The sequence below is a fragment of the Camellia sinensis genome, chromosome 4 (assembly GCF_055761805.1).
Source record: "Camellia sinensis isolate YWXY chromosome 4, ASM5576180v1, whole genome shotgun sequence".
Classification (NCBI taxonomy): Eukaryota; Viridiplantae; Streptophyta; class Magnoliopsida; order Ericales; family Theaceae; genus Camellia; species Camellia sinensis.
The window spans coordinates 162,942,132-162,957,930 of NC_138964.1; the positions used below are offsets into that span (position 1 = coordinate 162,942,132).

The window sequence follows — 15,799 nt, forward strand, 5'->3', positions numbered from 1 at the left end:
AGTCGCACCTTAATGTGTGGCGAGTTGAAAGTCAAAAATTCAAGCTAATAGGGAGTAGCAGCAAACCTTTTAATTGTTATTTAACTATACTAACATATTAATGCTATCTTTGACGCCCCCCTTCCAAAAAAAAAAAAACCATGACAAGATTATCCTATTCCACCACATAATACCTCTTTTCCTATCGCACGCCACTGCAACTTCAAATTATTAAGAATATGCTTGGATCGTAAATTTAAAAAAATAATAATAACAAAATAAAATATAAATATATTTCATTTATATTTTACTTATTTTTTTACTTTTTCTCTCTAAATCTCTACCAAAATTTATGATCAAAATACAATATAAAGATTACCAAAGTCAGAGAGCGAGAGAACTATTAAGTAAGAATTGAAAATATTAATAGGACCAATTGTATTCAATTGTTAATTCCTTTCCAATGCTATTTTAGTCAAATTGCAATTTTCATAGGAAAAAATATTGAGACGCACGATTTAAGTTCCACAGTCTCTGCAATAACATGACAAGTTATGTGCCGAGTTATGATTTGTTATAAATTATAACATGACAAGTTATGTGCCGAGTTATGATTTGTTATAAATTAAACCACGTAAAATTCAATTTACTAGCCATGTTATTGTGAATGAATTGTGAGACTTAAATGTTGGTCTCCAGCATTTCTTGCCAAGGGGGCATGCTAAGGGATGAATGAATGTCCTCCAAAATTGACACTTGATCTAAATAAAATAAACAATGGCCATTTCATGTTATTTGCCAATGTGGTTGCATTTCAGTTATGCATACCCATCACAAACTTTATTTTCTCAAATCAATTTTACTTCAGCTAAGCTAAGGTTTCATTCAACATAAAAAAAAGAAGAGCAAAGTACAAGCTTTTCCTTATAGTTTTTACAATTAAAAAAAATTCATAAAACTACGAGCAAACTCAAAATTCACCTTTTGTGAATTAGGGAAGAATCCCAATATACTTGAGAGTCAAAAAAATAAAATGCATGAGACACTCCCTCTACAAGATCATCCCCTTCATAATTCGTTCCATCAATCTTCTGAAAACCTGTAGCACATGAGCTATTACAATGAGCAATCTTAACACGAAAGAAATTCAATCGACACAGAAAAGTGGGGGAAGTTGCAATAAATAATTAAATAAAGAATGCATTATAATAAACAAACTCAGTCAATCATAAATAAGGGAAAATTTAGCTGCCATGGGGAGCTGAAAGAGGCACAGCTGAGATGTGAGCAAGGCTCTTGCCTTGTACACCTTGTTCAATCATCTCATTTGTTTGTTTGCATTGATATCAGCCATCGATTTTTGAAAAACAATTTCATCAGACATTGATTTTATATATTATTTTTATGTGCAGCCACAATGGAAGAATGCATTTAGCTATACAGACAAATTGGAAGGAAGTGTATTCATTCTAATGCAACAAATTCAATGCATCAAGGATCAATTACTGTTTTTGGGGACCTAAACCACCATACAACAACCAGCTGAGGCATCATCTAGAATTATTTAAGGTGTTTTGACAATTGAGAGCTATTGATAATTGCTTTAGAATCAAGTAAAGATAATTATGGGCATTAAAATGACCAGACTTACAGTATTCATTCTTGTGTGAAAATGCCAAAAAAGTCCCTGCTGATGGGTTGCTGTAATTAGACTTGATACAATTATCAGTTTCCCTCTCTTGGGTAAACACCTTTAAGTTATTCGCATGCATCAACTCCAAATTCGTGGATGTTAATTGCAATTCTTTTTTTTTCTTTTTTTTTTTTATAATTATGAGTATGCATTCTACATGTGTGACATTTCTGAAATAGATGACTGAGTTTTTACATGACAGTAAATGCAACAAAGAATTGATAGACAAAAATATAGCACATATTTATGATTGCAACGATCATATTAACATGTGAAGAATTGAAACCGATTTTACCCATGCACACTGTTCTTTGTTTTATTTTCGATTTTCCCCAGCTCAAAAACTCTATAAACAGGAAGCATTTCAGTAAAACATAAAACCATGTGACATTGCTAAATAGGAACCCTGTCAGCATTACTCTCTTAAAAACAGATGTGATAACAGTAAGGGGTGGTTTGGGATGTTCTAAATAAGTGTACTTTTTGACTTTTTATAAAAAGATGTGTAAAAAAGTAAAGAGGAGATATTGATTGATGTGACCCAAAAAAGATAAAAAGATAAAAAGATTGACTAAAATAGGTTATGCCAAACAAGGCTTAAGTTATTGTTGCTTTGATAATCTAAATGCCCCTATCACTTTTCTTCTTCTTCTCCCATGTGTTGGAATTTTTTGCAAGCTTTAACATCAGTTTGTTGGAAGTTAGAGGTGTCAATACACACACAAACAGTTGGGTAGAGAAGCAGGTAGAAGATAACAGACTCCACTAGTTCATTCTTCATCACAATGGCCAAAGTACATTGATATTTATAGGCTCTAACAACAAGCACCTAGGCATGTCATTTTAACAAAGTATTCAATCTACTCACAACCCATACCAACAGATATAAACTACTAGGATGACTCTTCAGTTAATACATGAAACACTCCATATATGTATGATGTGTACAGAAATTTCTAGAATTAAAACATAACTATTTAGAGTACCAAAATCATGTTTAATTTCAAACAGCATGGAACCCAATGCTTCTTGACTAAAAAAACACACATACCTTACTGTTCTGGATGCAGCAAGGATCCATTCTCTATATTAGCATCTAAATTCCAGCCTCTGAAAACATAAAATAAAAATTTTAATAATTTCATACCCAAACTAGCAATGCCCAAAAAAAAAAAACCAATCTAAAAGTTAACTTACCTCTCTGTAGCTTCTCTCTTCATTTCTTCAATATGATTTTCAATTTTAGCACATGCTGTTTGGATTTCTATGTTTTTCTCACACAGTTCCTTCCACTGTGCCGATAATGCATTAAGCTCGTATGCTGTGTTTTGCTGATATCGCATGGAGAAAGCATATTAATCAGAAAGTGCATGGACAGAATGGAAACCTAAACAGATGTCTCAGAAATTTTAATGACCTGATGATACTTCCTTTCACGATTCACGACTTCTATCTTTTCATTCAGTTCCACAGCTTGTGATTGCATTCTGTAGAAAAATAGTGTATTAAAACTATGAAGAGAATGAACAGAAGCAACTATAATCATTGCACTAAGAGCCCAAAGCAACATCTACGTGAACACTTAAAACTTTGATTTGTCAACTTAATGCAAGGCAGAAAGGTCGGAAGTATATGCAAATGAGAAATGGAAGAATGGAAAATGAGTAAACCTTTAATTGGAGTCCACCTGTTAGATGCAACACTTTCTTCTTTCTCAAAAGCTTTAGTGTTAACACATATTTGGCCCCACAGCATGCTGAGATGTACTAGTTTAACCTTTTCTCATTATTTCTGTCATTAACATGTAAATCACATACATGGTGCTATGCTTTTTCATGTACCCTTTGAAAACTGCTATATTCTCTAGCTTCAATAAAGCTTATTGTGATCAATGGAATTGTTTCATCTACCTGTGTCAATTCGTTGTATGCCAACCATGTCTGGCTACTAAACAAGAGAAAAGAGACAATAAAAATAAAAATAAAACCTCATATACATCTCAGATAAAAAATGCTTCAGGGGATTGATCACTCTAGAAGTCCAATTATAAAAGAGAAGCAAAGTCTACTCTTCAACTTGAAGAGTGTTTCATGCCTTAAAAAAAGACCTATGGTTCCACTCTCCCCAAGTAATCCACATCAAGCATACGGAAGCTAGCAGCCAAGCTTTTTCCTTTCTCTTCCCAACTCTACCCTCTCTCCAAGTACACAAAAGATCCCCTAACACACCCAGGTAAAACACAATGCATTCCAAACATCTCTATAATCAAACCCCAAAGCTCTCTAGCGACATGACAGTGAATAAGAAGATGGCCGACAAATTCCCCATCTTGTTTACACAAACACCAATTAACAAAAATAGAATGTCTACCTACCAAATTATCAATGGTAAAGATTTTCCCACATGTTGTCATCCATACAAAACCACAAGTTAGATGAGGCACTTGGCAAGAAAACTCCTCTCCAAGCCTCTCCAAGGAAAAGAAATTCCACCATACCGACCAAAGCTGCATGAAATTATTACAGTTAAAAAATTCCTAACTTGGATCTCAACCATCTCATAACACCCTCCCCCTTTGTAATTTTCATGATATTATAAATCTACCTGAAAGGTCAATTAACTCTTCTTCCTCCCAATCATGAAGGTTGCCTCTAAAAGAAATATGCCAAACACAATAATTGCCCTCCTTACGAAGGTAGTCTAACAATGAAGCCTCCTTATCACTGGAAGAACTCTTAAAACAACCAGAAAGGTTGTTATCTCAGGCATCTAGCCTCATCTAAATGTCAACATGATTACATAAAACACATTTGATTTAACCAAGTAAACGCTGCAAGCTATAAAACATCTTACGATATGCAATATATGATTTTGAGCTCTGGAATGGACAGGTTCAAACAAACTTACGTAAATTGGCGACTAAAGTAAATGGTTAAGTCTGCCTTCAAATCAAGAAATGAAAGAGACTCTTCATAAGAAATAAAATAAAATACCTGGACAAGAATGCCTCCAGTCGTTGGTTGTGTTGTTTCCAGACATCAACACCATGTTTTGACATTAGATCCAAATTTTCTAGCCTGCAACATTAACCATGCAAGTTTCAGCACCTGATTTGAGGAGGGAAAGAAGCAAGAGAGGTGAAAGAACAGAAGACACAACCAAGAGACAACCAGAGAAGATATGAAGTAAGAGGAGCAATGATTTATCTTTGAATATCAGACTTGAGTAATTCAGATGACAGCTATGAAGCATGGGTACTCCAAAAATGTTGCTGTACAAGTACCGGGTATTTACCGGGTGCGGAAACACGTACTGGGTACGCAAAAAACGCACCGGGTATGTTTTATACGATCAGCATAGTAATGGGTACGCCATGGGTACGTTTTTGGATACTCCGGGGTAAAAAACGAGATTTTTTATAAATTAAAGGGTACCGGAGCAATTTTGTGTCTATTTTAAAAAATTATAAAAATCTGGAGTTTTTTTGTAATAAATAAAACATGAAATCAAATAAAATTAGGGTTCTATTATTCTATATCATTCGATCATCTCATCTCCTTCCGATATCTCCTTCCAAAATACTCAAGGTTTTAAAAAGCGGCCGCAACCGTTACGTAACACTTTACGTAACACCGTTACGTAACAGTTTTAGCGGTTACCGCCACCCGTTACGCCGCTTTTGCAGTGTGATTGAGATTCACAGGTGTGTCGGCCATAGCGGCTATCGTAGCGGTCGTAACGGTGCTGTAACAGCCATAAAGGCCTGTTTCGTACCGTTACGTAACGGTTCCAAACTGTTTCTTTTTAAAAAACACACAAAAAAAAGCTGAAAATGGGGGAAGAGGGATAGAGAGAAGAGGGAAGATAAAGAGAGAAAATAGAGGAGCAAGAGATATAGAGAGAGAGAAGAGGGAAGATGAATAACATGTTATTGATTTGTTGAAACTATAAGATTTATGCTATTCTATTCAGCTGTTATCACTAAACCATTTTGTTTGTGTGTGTCTATCTATATATTGTTTGAAAATAATAATAATAATAAGTGTGGTTATTATCTATTTGGCTTGGTTAAAATATGTATATATATATATATTTAAGCTCTTATTTATTCTCTTACTTTTGTCATTATTTATCTTATATATAATAGTTAGTGATTAATTTTTTGTAAAATATAAAGTCATTAATTATTAAAATAAAATGTAAAAAACTCAGTTTATAGTGATTTAAAAATATGAAATATATTGGATCATACTTAAAAATTTACAAAAATTGATCAATATTTATTTTTAACCCAATAAATATGATCATGGAAAAAAAATATGCCTATCGGTAAGTTTTTTTCAAATTGTGCGAAAAATAAAAAAAATCACTGTTCCGATTACCGCAACCGTTACACTACGGCCTTTACACCCCTCAACCGCAACCGCGTCACCGCCACCGTTACGGCGACCGCAACCGCTTTTCAGAACCTAAATACTCCAAGACTGAAGAACTATGAAGGTGCTAGGGTTCCATGTCTATTCAATCATTTCTTTCCAGAAATACTCCCAAGAGAGTTTGAAGAACACTTCGAAGGTGCGATTGAAAGGTTTAATCGAAGGTATTGCTGATTGATTCTCTCCTTCGAATGTGCGATTGAAGAGGTAAGTTCATCTTCGACTCTTCCCCCTCTTCTTCTTCGATTCTTCATCCTCTTTCTTTCATTTTTTTGTCCAGATTTTTGTGCTGTTTATCGATTTTTCTTTCATTTTTTTGTCCAGATTTTTGTGCTGTTTATCGATTTTTCTCCTGTCTTTGATTTTCTCTTTCTTTGATCCTTCTTCTTCTTCATTTTTCTTGAACTCCCTTTTTTTCTTTTCTTTTTTTCTGATACATGTCCAGATTTTTGAACTATTGATTTTTTTTTTCCTGATATATGTCATATATATATGCAATATGATACTTGTCATTGGAATATATATTTTATTCAATATATGCAATATATTAGATCTGTCCAAATTGTTATTTAAATATTTGATGAGCAAAAGAACGATTTTAAAAATAAATTATGATCACAGATTCACAGTGCATAACATGTCAAAGTGAGAGATTTTACTAATATTATTTTTGATGCTTAATGGTTTTAAATTATAGAAAAATGAGTTCATCAAGCAGTTTAGGTTCATCTGCAAGTGCTTCTTCTGCTACTTCCATTGATCAATCTGGAGATGAAAATGCTCCTCTTTGGGGCTATGTTACAAAATTAGTCAAAAGGGGGGAAGGAGGAAGTAGTAATACAACATTGAAATGTAATTTTTGTAACATTGAGTACCAAGGGTCATATTCTAGAGTTAGAGCCCATTTGTTGCTACTTAAGGTCCGTTTGGGAAGGGCTTTTCCGGGCTTTTTTGGCTATTTTAGCTAGAAAAAACAAAATAGGCTATTTTAGCCACAAAAAAACAAAACATCACATCCAACTCATAATCATTACACTTTTCTCTCACAAAAAAAGTCAAAAAAGCCAAAAAGCCCTTCCCAAACCAAGCTTTTTAACCCAGGCTAAAATAGCCAAAAAGCCAAAAAACCAACCCACTTCCCAAACGGAGGCTTACTAGTCATGGAATTAGAGTGTGTGCAATTGTGAAGGACAAAGAGCGATCTTCTTTCTGAAATTCGAAAGGCAGATCAAGAAGCTGAGAACTGGAAAAAGATGGCAAAGCCAAAAAATGATCCTTTACCACCTCCATCTTCTCAAATTAGTACTAGCCACGGCGGTGTAGGAGATGTTGGAACATTTAGATTGAAAGGTTATGCACCAAGAAAGAGAAAGGCAATTGGGAGTAGTCCTTTAGATAAGGCATTCAATCAAAGTGCCAAAGAACATATACATTATTTAATTGCTCGTATGTTCTATTCAGCTAGTTTGCCTTTCCATTTGGCTAGGAATCCATACTTTGTGGGTGCTTTTCAATATGCTGCTGAGAATCAAATTATTGGGTATGTCCCCTAGATATAATTTGTTGAGGACTACTTTACTTCAAAAAGAAATGGCAAATATTGAAAGATTATTGGAACCAACTAAAAAGTCATGGGATGAGAAGGGATTGAGTATAGTATCTGATGGATGGACTGATGCACAAAGGAGGCCTCTTATTAATTTTATGGCAACATCTAATGGTGGAGCTATGTTTACAAAAGTTGTTAATTGTGAGAGTGAGACCAAGGACAAGTATCATATTGTCAAATTAATTAGTGAAGTGATTGATGAAGTGGGCCCGCATAATGTGCTTCAAGTAATTACTGACTGTAAAATTTAATGTATAAAGAAAAATAGAGAGAGAATAAATTGTATGTATTATTGATTGATTTATATTGATATCTATTACAATGATTCATGATTCCTATATATAGAAGAGGGTGAGTGTGTAGTAGGTAAGGAGTAGGTGAAGTGGAGGTGGTAGTGGTGTAGTGGGTTAGGTTTAGTGGAGTAGGTGAGGTGGTAGTGGTGTAGTGGGTTAGGTTTAGTGGAGTAGGTTTAAGTGGGTGAAGTAGGTGGAGAGTGGGTGAAGTAGTGGGTTAGGTTTAGTGGAGTAGGTTTAAGTGGGTGAAGTAGGTGGAGAGTAGGTGGATTTTAACAGCCCCCCGCAAACTCAAGGGGGATAGGAACTAACCAACTTGAGTTTGGAGAGAGTAACAAAACAAGAAAATACATAAAAATAAAAGAGGATAAGAGACACTGTATGGTCGTGTCAGACCATTGGTGAAGACACTGGATGGTGGTGTCATAACGTTGTAGAGAACACTGTATGGGGGTGTCATAACCATGTAGAGGACACTGTATGGTGGTGTTATAACGGTGTAGAAGACACTAGATGATTGTGTCAGACCAATGTAGAAGACAGTTTATGGGGTCATGTCGGACCGTTGTAGCAGACAATGTTGTGACAGTTGTTGTGACAGTTTACAGAGTCTTGCTGGACCCTTGTAGAAACTAACCGGAATCAATGTCGGGACAGTTTACAGAGTCTTGTCGGACCCATAAAGGAGCTAACCGGAATCAATGTCGGGACAGTTTACAGAGTCTTGTCGGACCCATAAAGGAGCTAACCGGAATCAATGTCGAGACAGTTTACAGAGTCTTGTCGGACCCATGAAGGAGCTAACCGGAATCAATGTCGGAACAGTTTACAGAGTCTTGTCGGACCCCTAAAAAGTCGCACCCTCAAAAGGTGTGCCCAATCTTTCAAAAGGCGTGCCATCAAAAGGCGTGCCCAATCCATAAAAAGACGTGCCATCAAAATGCGTGCCCAATCCATAAAAAGACGTGCCATCAAAAGTTGCGCCCTCAAAAGGCGCGCCCACTTCATCAAAAGTCGAGCCCGACAGAAAGCGTCGAGCCATCAAAAGGTGAGCCGGAGAAGCGGCGAGGCACGTGAGCGACAGAGTGGCATGTCGGCCGCGTCGTCAGTGTCGATATAAACCAATGCGGAGGTTGTGCTTGAGGCAGAAGCGAAGAAAAAAAACCTGGGAAAAAACTTCTGAAAAACTCTTCATTTTCTGATAGAGATATTCGTTTTTCTGAGAGATTGCCTCTAAGAGCTGCAAATCTTGAAACACTCCCCTTCCGAACATTATCAGTCTGAAATTGCTATTTCGCTGAAACACTCAACAACTCAAAAAACATGGCCTCTTCTTCCCGTTCAGCTACCCAGAATATGGCCTCTTCATCCCGTGGTCTACTCACTCTCTTTCCCGACCTCAACGAGTCAACAAGAGAGATAACTGGTGCGGAGACCCGTGAACCTCAACCAAACACCTCTGGTTTTGCTCCATTGAACTTTCCGATGCGGTCGGTGGAGCAAAGAATGGCAGTACAGTCGGATGTGGAGGCCAATCAGTATACATTGAAGTCATGTGTAGAAACCATGACTGCGGTTACAAATTTGTCGAATCGGCTGCAGAGTAGGACAAATGAGGTGCAGCAGTTAAACGCCCAACTGGCTCTGCTCCAACGCATGTATAAGGATGCGCGAGCAGAGTTAAGTGTGCTAAAGGCGAAAAATAAGGAGCTGAAGCGGAAGGCCACCGTGATGTTCCGATTTGGAGGTCCACCGTATGCTGTAGTGGAGGAGCAGGGAGGAGGCAACTTGCTTGGTGGTCTAGGAAGCACGGAGGCAACACCGGCAAGGACCACCCAGGACGGAGGCAAGAAGAAAAGACCGGCGGCTGAGTAGAGAAGAAAAATCCCACTGTGGGTGTGGTAGTTTTGTTTTTGTTTGTGTGGTTTTTTTTTTTTTTTTTTTTTTTTTTTTTTTAATGTAAAAGTGTGATCGAGGTTGATCCCCTGATATGAATAAAATGACAAGGTTGTGGAATGTTGTTGGTGTTATTTTGTGGTGTTGTTTTGTTTAATAAGAAAAATAAAATAAAAGAAAATAATGGATAAAGAAAATAGAGAAAAATATTTGTGGATGGGTGATAAGAAAAACAGTAGTGTGATTTTTTTTTTTTTTTTTTTTTTTTGGTGGAATATAAAATAAATAATAATAAGAGAATGGAAAACGGGTGATGCTTACTAACAAGGGATAGGGAAAATATATTACAATAAAATATATATATATATATATTAAAATAAAAGAAAAGGGTGAAAGAACGTGGATGAAATAAATTAAGAGAAATGAGAGATATGATTAAAGTGGGTTTGAAAGTGGGAAAAGACGAGAGAGAGGGAGATAGAGTGGGTGCATGATGATGATGTTGGGTCCATGGAGAGAGAGAGAGAGAGAGAGGGATGTCCAAGAAGCTTGTGCTTTTGATAGTTACACATTACCCAAGCTGTATGTGAAGATGCATGTTACTGTCTTACACTTCTGCAGGCTTGGTATTCTTTGTGGGGCACTTGCAACACGTGACATTGAAAATTGTATTCGAAAATGATGACATCTCCAACATGAAACGTTTTGGAAGCAGCCCAGGCCTTGTAATCAATATTCCCAATGATGGTTCAACCAGCGGAGTCCCCAACCTTGTACACTGCTGCCATTGAAACCTTCAAGCCAGCAAACATGGCTACCAACAATAGAGCCACAGCTCTACACCCCACACCCAAATCCATGGCTAAGAGAGAGAGAGAGCAAATCGGGAAAAAAAACAGCAGTGACGAGCAGAAAAGCAGCGCCAGAAACGCCAACGACGACGACGAGTAAAAGTACAACCACGGATATGTGAGAGGCGAGGTGAACGGCGATAGAGGCTAGACGATGATGCGGGTGCCGCCGCCGACATAGCGGAGGAGGGGTGTAAGAAAATGTTGAAGAAGTCAAGGTATGTGTAGAAAATAAGCGGAATAGGTTGAGGTCCGGCGGGCGGCCAAGGCGAGGTTGCCGCCCGCCGGTGAAGCGAGAAATACTAAGGTCTTAACCTTGCTCTGATACCATGTAAAATTTAATGTATAAAGAGAAATAGAGAGAGAATAAATTGTATGTATTATTGATTGATTTATATTGATATCTATTACAATGATTCATGATTCCTATATATAGAAGAGGGTGAGTGTGTAGTAGGTAAGGAGTAGGTGAAGTGGAGGTGGTAGTGGTGTAGTGGGTTAGGTTTAGTGGAGTAGGTGAGGTGGTAGTGGTGTAGTGGGTTAGGTTTAGTGGAGTAGGTTTAAGTGGGTGAAGTAGGTGGAGAGTGGGTGAAGTAGTGGGTTAGGTTTAGTGGAGTAGGTTTAAGTGGGTGAAGTAGGTGGAGAGTAGGTGGATTTTAACACTGACAATGCTCCTGTTTGTAGTGCAACCGGATCAATAATTCAAGGTAATTATCCGAAGATCTTTTGGACACCTTGTGTAGTGCACACTCTTAATCTTGCTCTTAAAAACATTTGTGCTGCAAAGGAAATTGGAGTTGCTGCATATGCTTATGATGAATGCCATTGGATCACTACTGTGATTGATGATGTAATGTTTGTGAAAAATTTCATTATGAATCATTCTATGAGATTAGCTATTTTTAATAAGTTTGTACTTTTGAAGCTACTTTCTGTTGCAGATACACGCTTTGCATCTGCAATTGTTATGCTGAAAAGGCTTAAACTTATATATCGTGGTCTCCAAACAATGGTGATAAGTGAGAAATGAGCTTCCTACAAGGAAGATGATGTTGGGAAAGTAGCTGTTGTAAAGGAAAAGTTGTTGAATGATATTTGGTGGGACAAGATTGAATATATACTCTCATTCACATTACCTATTTATGAGATGCTCAGATTTTGTGACACTGATAAGCCATGTCTACATTTGGTTTATGAGATGTGGGATTCAATGATTGAACGGATGAAGGCATCCATCTATAGGCGTGAAGGGAAGTCAGAAAATGAAGAGTTGTCCTTTTACTCTGTAGTGCATTAAATATTAGTGGAAAGGTGCACAAAAAGTAGCACACCTCTTCATTATCTTGCTCATTCTTTGAATCCAAGGTATAATTCACTTTCATTGCATAATTTACTTATTATTTTTTTCTAATTATGAAATCAAGGTATTATAGTGGGATGTAGCTCCATGAAAATCCCATTCGTGTTCCTCCTCACAAAGATGTTGAATTTCCTGAGACGAGAATCAAGTATTTTAAGAGATACTTTTTTGATTCAGATGAGAGAAGGGTTGTTAATACAGAGTATGCTAAGTTTTTACGTTGCTTAGAAAGTTTTGGAGACTCTGACTCAATATGTGATAGAAGAGTAATGGAACTAGTGGTTTGGTGGTTGGCACATGGCTCTTTTGCACCTATGCTCCAATCCTTGACAGTGAAATTACTTGGCCAACCATGTTCCTCATCATGTTGTGAAAGGAATTGGAGCACCTACTCTTTCATTCACTCCATGAAGAGGAATAAAATGACACAACAACGGTGCGAGGATTTGGTTTTTGTGCACTCCAATATTCGCCTCTTATCAAGAAGGAGTCAACTATACACAGAAAGAGAGACCAAGTTATAGGACATTGGGGGAGATGCATTTGATTCATTGGAGGGTTCTGGTTTCCTTGAAATTGCAAATCTTTCACTTGATGAGCCAGAGATAGAAGCTATTTTATTCAATGATGAAGTTGATGGAAGTGAACTTTGAAGTGTCAAGTTTAGATACATAGGGCTTTCTTTTGTTTTTTTCTTTGCTTGCATTATGGATTGAATTGGCATTGTTGAATTGAAATATATTAATATTTGTCTTTTAGTTTTGTAATTCTCTTTTTAGTTTTGATATTTAATTTTAATTTGTAGGTTAGATCCTTTAACCATAATTATAAATAAAAATAAAAATAAAAAATAAAAAAATATCGGCATACCACAGCCGTACCCGTATCATAGTTTTTTTGAGTTTTGCCGTATCGGCGTACCCGCACTCGTACCCACACCCATGCTTCCTAGGATGACAGTAATCCAAAGCATGCCCCTTCATGCACATTACTGCACCTTTCGTAAAACTTTTTCACATTACCCTCCCTAACATTGTTCATCCCTACAGTGTGCTATAAAATTTACAACATAATATGATAAAAATAGGTATTGTCTAGAGAACTTCTGCAACTAATTCTAGAAATCCTGCAACCTATATCTTTTGAGAATCAAGTCAAAACAAAATTTTTCCATCTAAAAAACCCGACAAGCCTTTTCCATCTTATAAAACCCTACAAAAGCAAGTTTCCATAATAGACAAAACCCACCACAAAATCCTCTCATAGGCAGCTCAGGACTTAGTTTCATAATATGTCCTACATCACCTTCATCATGCCAGAAGCAACTAGGCAGTAAATTAGCCTTCTATAATCATACAAAAATGTTACCTGATTACTTGATGTTGTAGTAAGCGTTGAGCTTTCTGCAGTGCCTGCTTCCAAGCAGATTCATCATTCCGTTTGTTCATAGATGGCGGTTCAAGTCCATATCGCGACATATCAAGTGGCACTGGAGGTTTCCCAGCTCTAACCCGCTCATACTCTCTGGCAAGCATTGGATGGTTCTGAAATATAAGTTCCAAAATAAGAGATGCTCCAACATGTTCTTCACCTCACATATTGTGTACTAACTAACCATTAGCATTAGCATTGATTAAAAGACCCAATTTCATACACCATTAAAATAAGTCAGCAAATCAAATCAGTAACTAAAAATCTAGTAGTCTTTGAAAATATTTCCTTTTCCAAATATGAGGCTTCCCAGCTTTGTAAGAAGACAATGCAGAGGAAATCATTATTTTCGAGTTTGGTTACTGTAGAAAACAATGTACAAAGAAAATAACGAATAAAATAAAAGCTGTGTTTGGATCATGGATTTGGAAAGGAAAAGCGAAATGTATCTATCTATAATTCATTCACAATGCACCCACGTTTTTCCTTTTTTCCTTTCCAAACCCCTACCCAAATCAGTGATCCAAAGTAAATGTTTCATCCATCCTAGCACAGAAGAACTCTATGCAAACACAAATAAGGGCATCTCCAATCCTTGACTCAAACCCCTGTATCAAACTCAAAAAATTTGTATAAAAATCTCTATTTTGTGGCTCTCGTACATACGAAATTGAATTTTTAGCCAAATCAAGACATGCAAATTTTACTCAAAAAATTCCACATATTTTGTGGCTCTCAAATTTACACTTAAATCAAAGTTTGTCCATTGGAGGGATTCATATCAAATGTAAAATTTTAGTAGTAAAATTTAATTTTTTTGAGCATCGAATCGAAAAGGAGTATCTCATCAGCAAAACCTTAGAAAAGTGGAAACACAGTGAGAATCTAAAAACAAAAACCCTAGCAACGCAATGTTTAGAGAGAACCTGGAAGTTGAAGCTGGGAAGAGGAGGGAGGTCGTTGAGGAAATCGGAGGGTTTCTTGGAGCTGCGACGCATCTCATCTTCGACCAATCGATCCACCTCTTCTTTGACTTTGGGGTAGCCGTAGTCGTCGTCGATGTAGGGCAAGGCGTCGATGATTTCAGCGCCGGTGGACCACCAAGGTCGACAAGCTTGTTCAGAAGAAGCTGGACGAGGTGGAGCTTCTAGCATTAGAATATCCCCATTGTTGTTCGTCATCGCAATTGTTGCTCGCTTCAGCTTCAGGGCTCAACTCAGCCGACGACCGTAGCTTCTTCTTGTATTGTGCTTGTGAGTCAGGGTAGCGGAGGATGAAGAAAGGGCAGTAGCTAGTTCATATGGAAAATCATATATAATAAGATAAATTACAAATATCTATAGCTTGAAAAATTATAAATATTTTTTTATTAAAATTTTTTATTTAATAAAATTAATTAAAAAAATAAAATTTTTAACTGTTTATTTGTACAAGAATAAAATTATTTGAATTATTAATTGAAATAAAATTTTAACATTATTAAAAATTATTAATTAACTTGATAATTTATTAAAAAAAAGATTTATTTGTTATGCAATTAAAAATTTTATGGGGTATAATGTAATTTCTAAAACTACAGAAGGTAATTTGTAATTTAAATAAATTTCAAGGGTGTATTTATAATTTATCCTATATACTACTAATAAAATAATAATGTTTGGCAGCTCTAATTCGGGAGCTCTAATATAACTCTAATGGTGGGTCTCTCACATGCTGATGTAATGTTTTGGTTTATTTTTTGTTTATTTATTTATTTATTTTTGTTTGACGCCTCATAAGAGTTTATGTTAGAGCTCTCTATCACTACTCATACATTTCTTAATGACTTGGTAATAAAAAAAAAACAACAAAAACAAAAGAATAAAGATTGAGAGTTCTAATTTTGAAATTCTATAGTAATGTGGTAAGGAGTGGAGTCTACATATAATATGATGTGTGTGTCTATATTTTTATTTATTTATTTATTTTCTTGTCACATTATTAGAGATCTCTTTAGAACTCTCTATCAATATTGAAAATAAAAACAAGACACAAATATCATATTATTATGGGGTTCACACACTATTAGAACTCTTTCCCTAGAACTCCCATTTTTTTTTTCCCTAATAAAAAATGCTAAAGTAGAAAAGAAAAAAATAAAAATGAATATAAGTAGGTAGATAATAAAAATAAAATGTAGAAAAATAGAAAATTAATCAGTGTATTTGGTTTCAATTGAGTTTTTTGTTAATATTTTTAAAATTTCAAACAA

The 15,799-nt window shown here is 36.1% G+C and overlaps 1 protein-coding gene across 1 annotated transcript; it reads right to left on the reverse strand.

Annotated features, from left to right (window-relative positions):
* Positions 1–770: 770 nt before the first annotated feature.
* On the reverse strand, positions 771–14,886 carry MOS4 (modifier of snc1,4). Its single transcript, XM_028216697.2, has 7 exons — positions 14,475–14,886; positions 13,486–13,661; positions 4,666–4,749; positions 3,090–3,159; positions 2,870–3,003; positions 2,724–2,782; positions 771–1,078 (listed from the first exon to the last, which is right to left on the reverse strand). Exons 1-6 carry the CDS (start codon positions 14,727–14,729, stop codon positions 2,725–2,727), a joined length of 777 nt encoding a protein of 258 aa, XP_028072498.1. The 5' UTR covers positions 14,730–14,886; the 3' UTR covers positions 771–1,078; position 2,724.
* Positions 14,887–15,799: the final 913 nt, after the last annotated feature.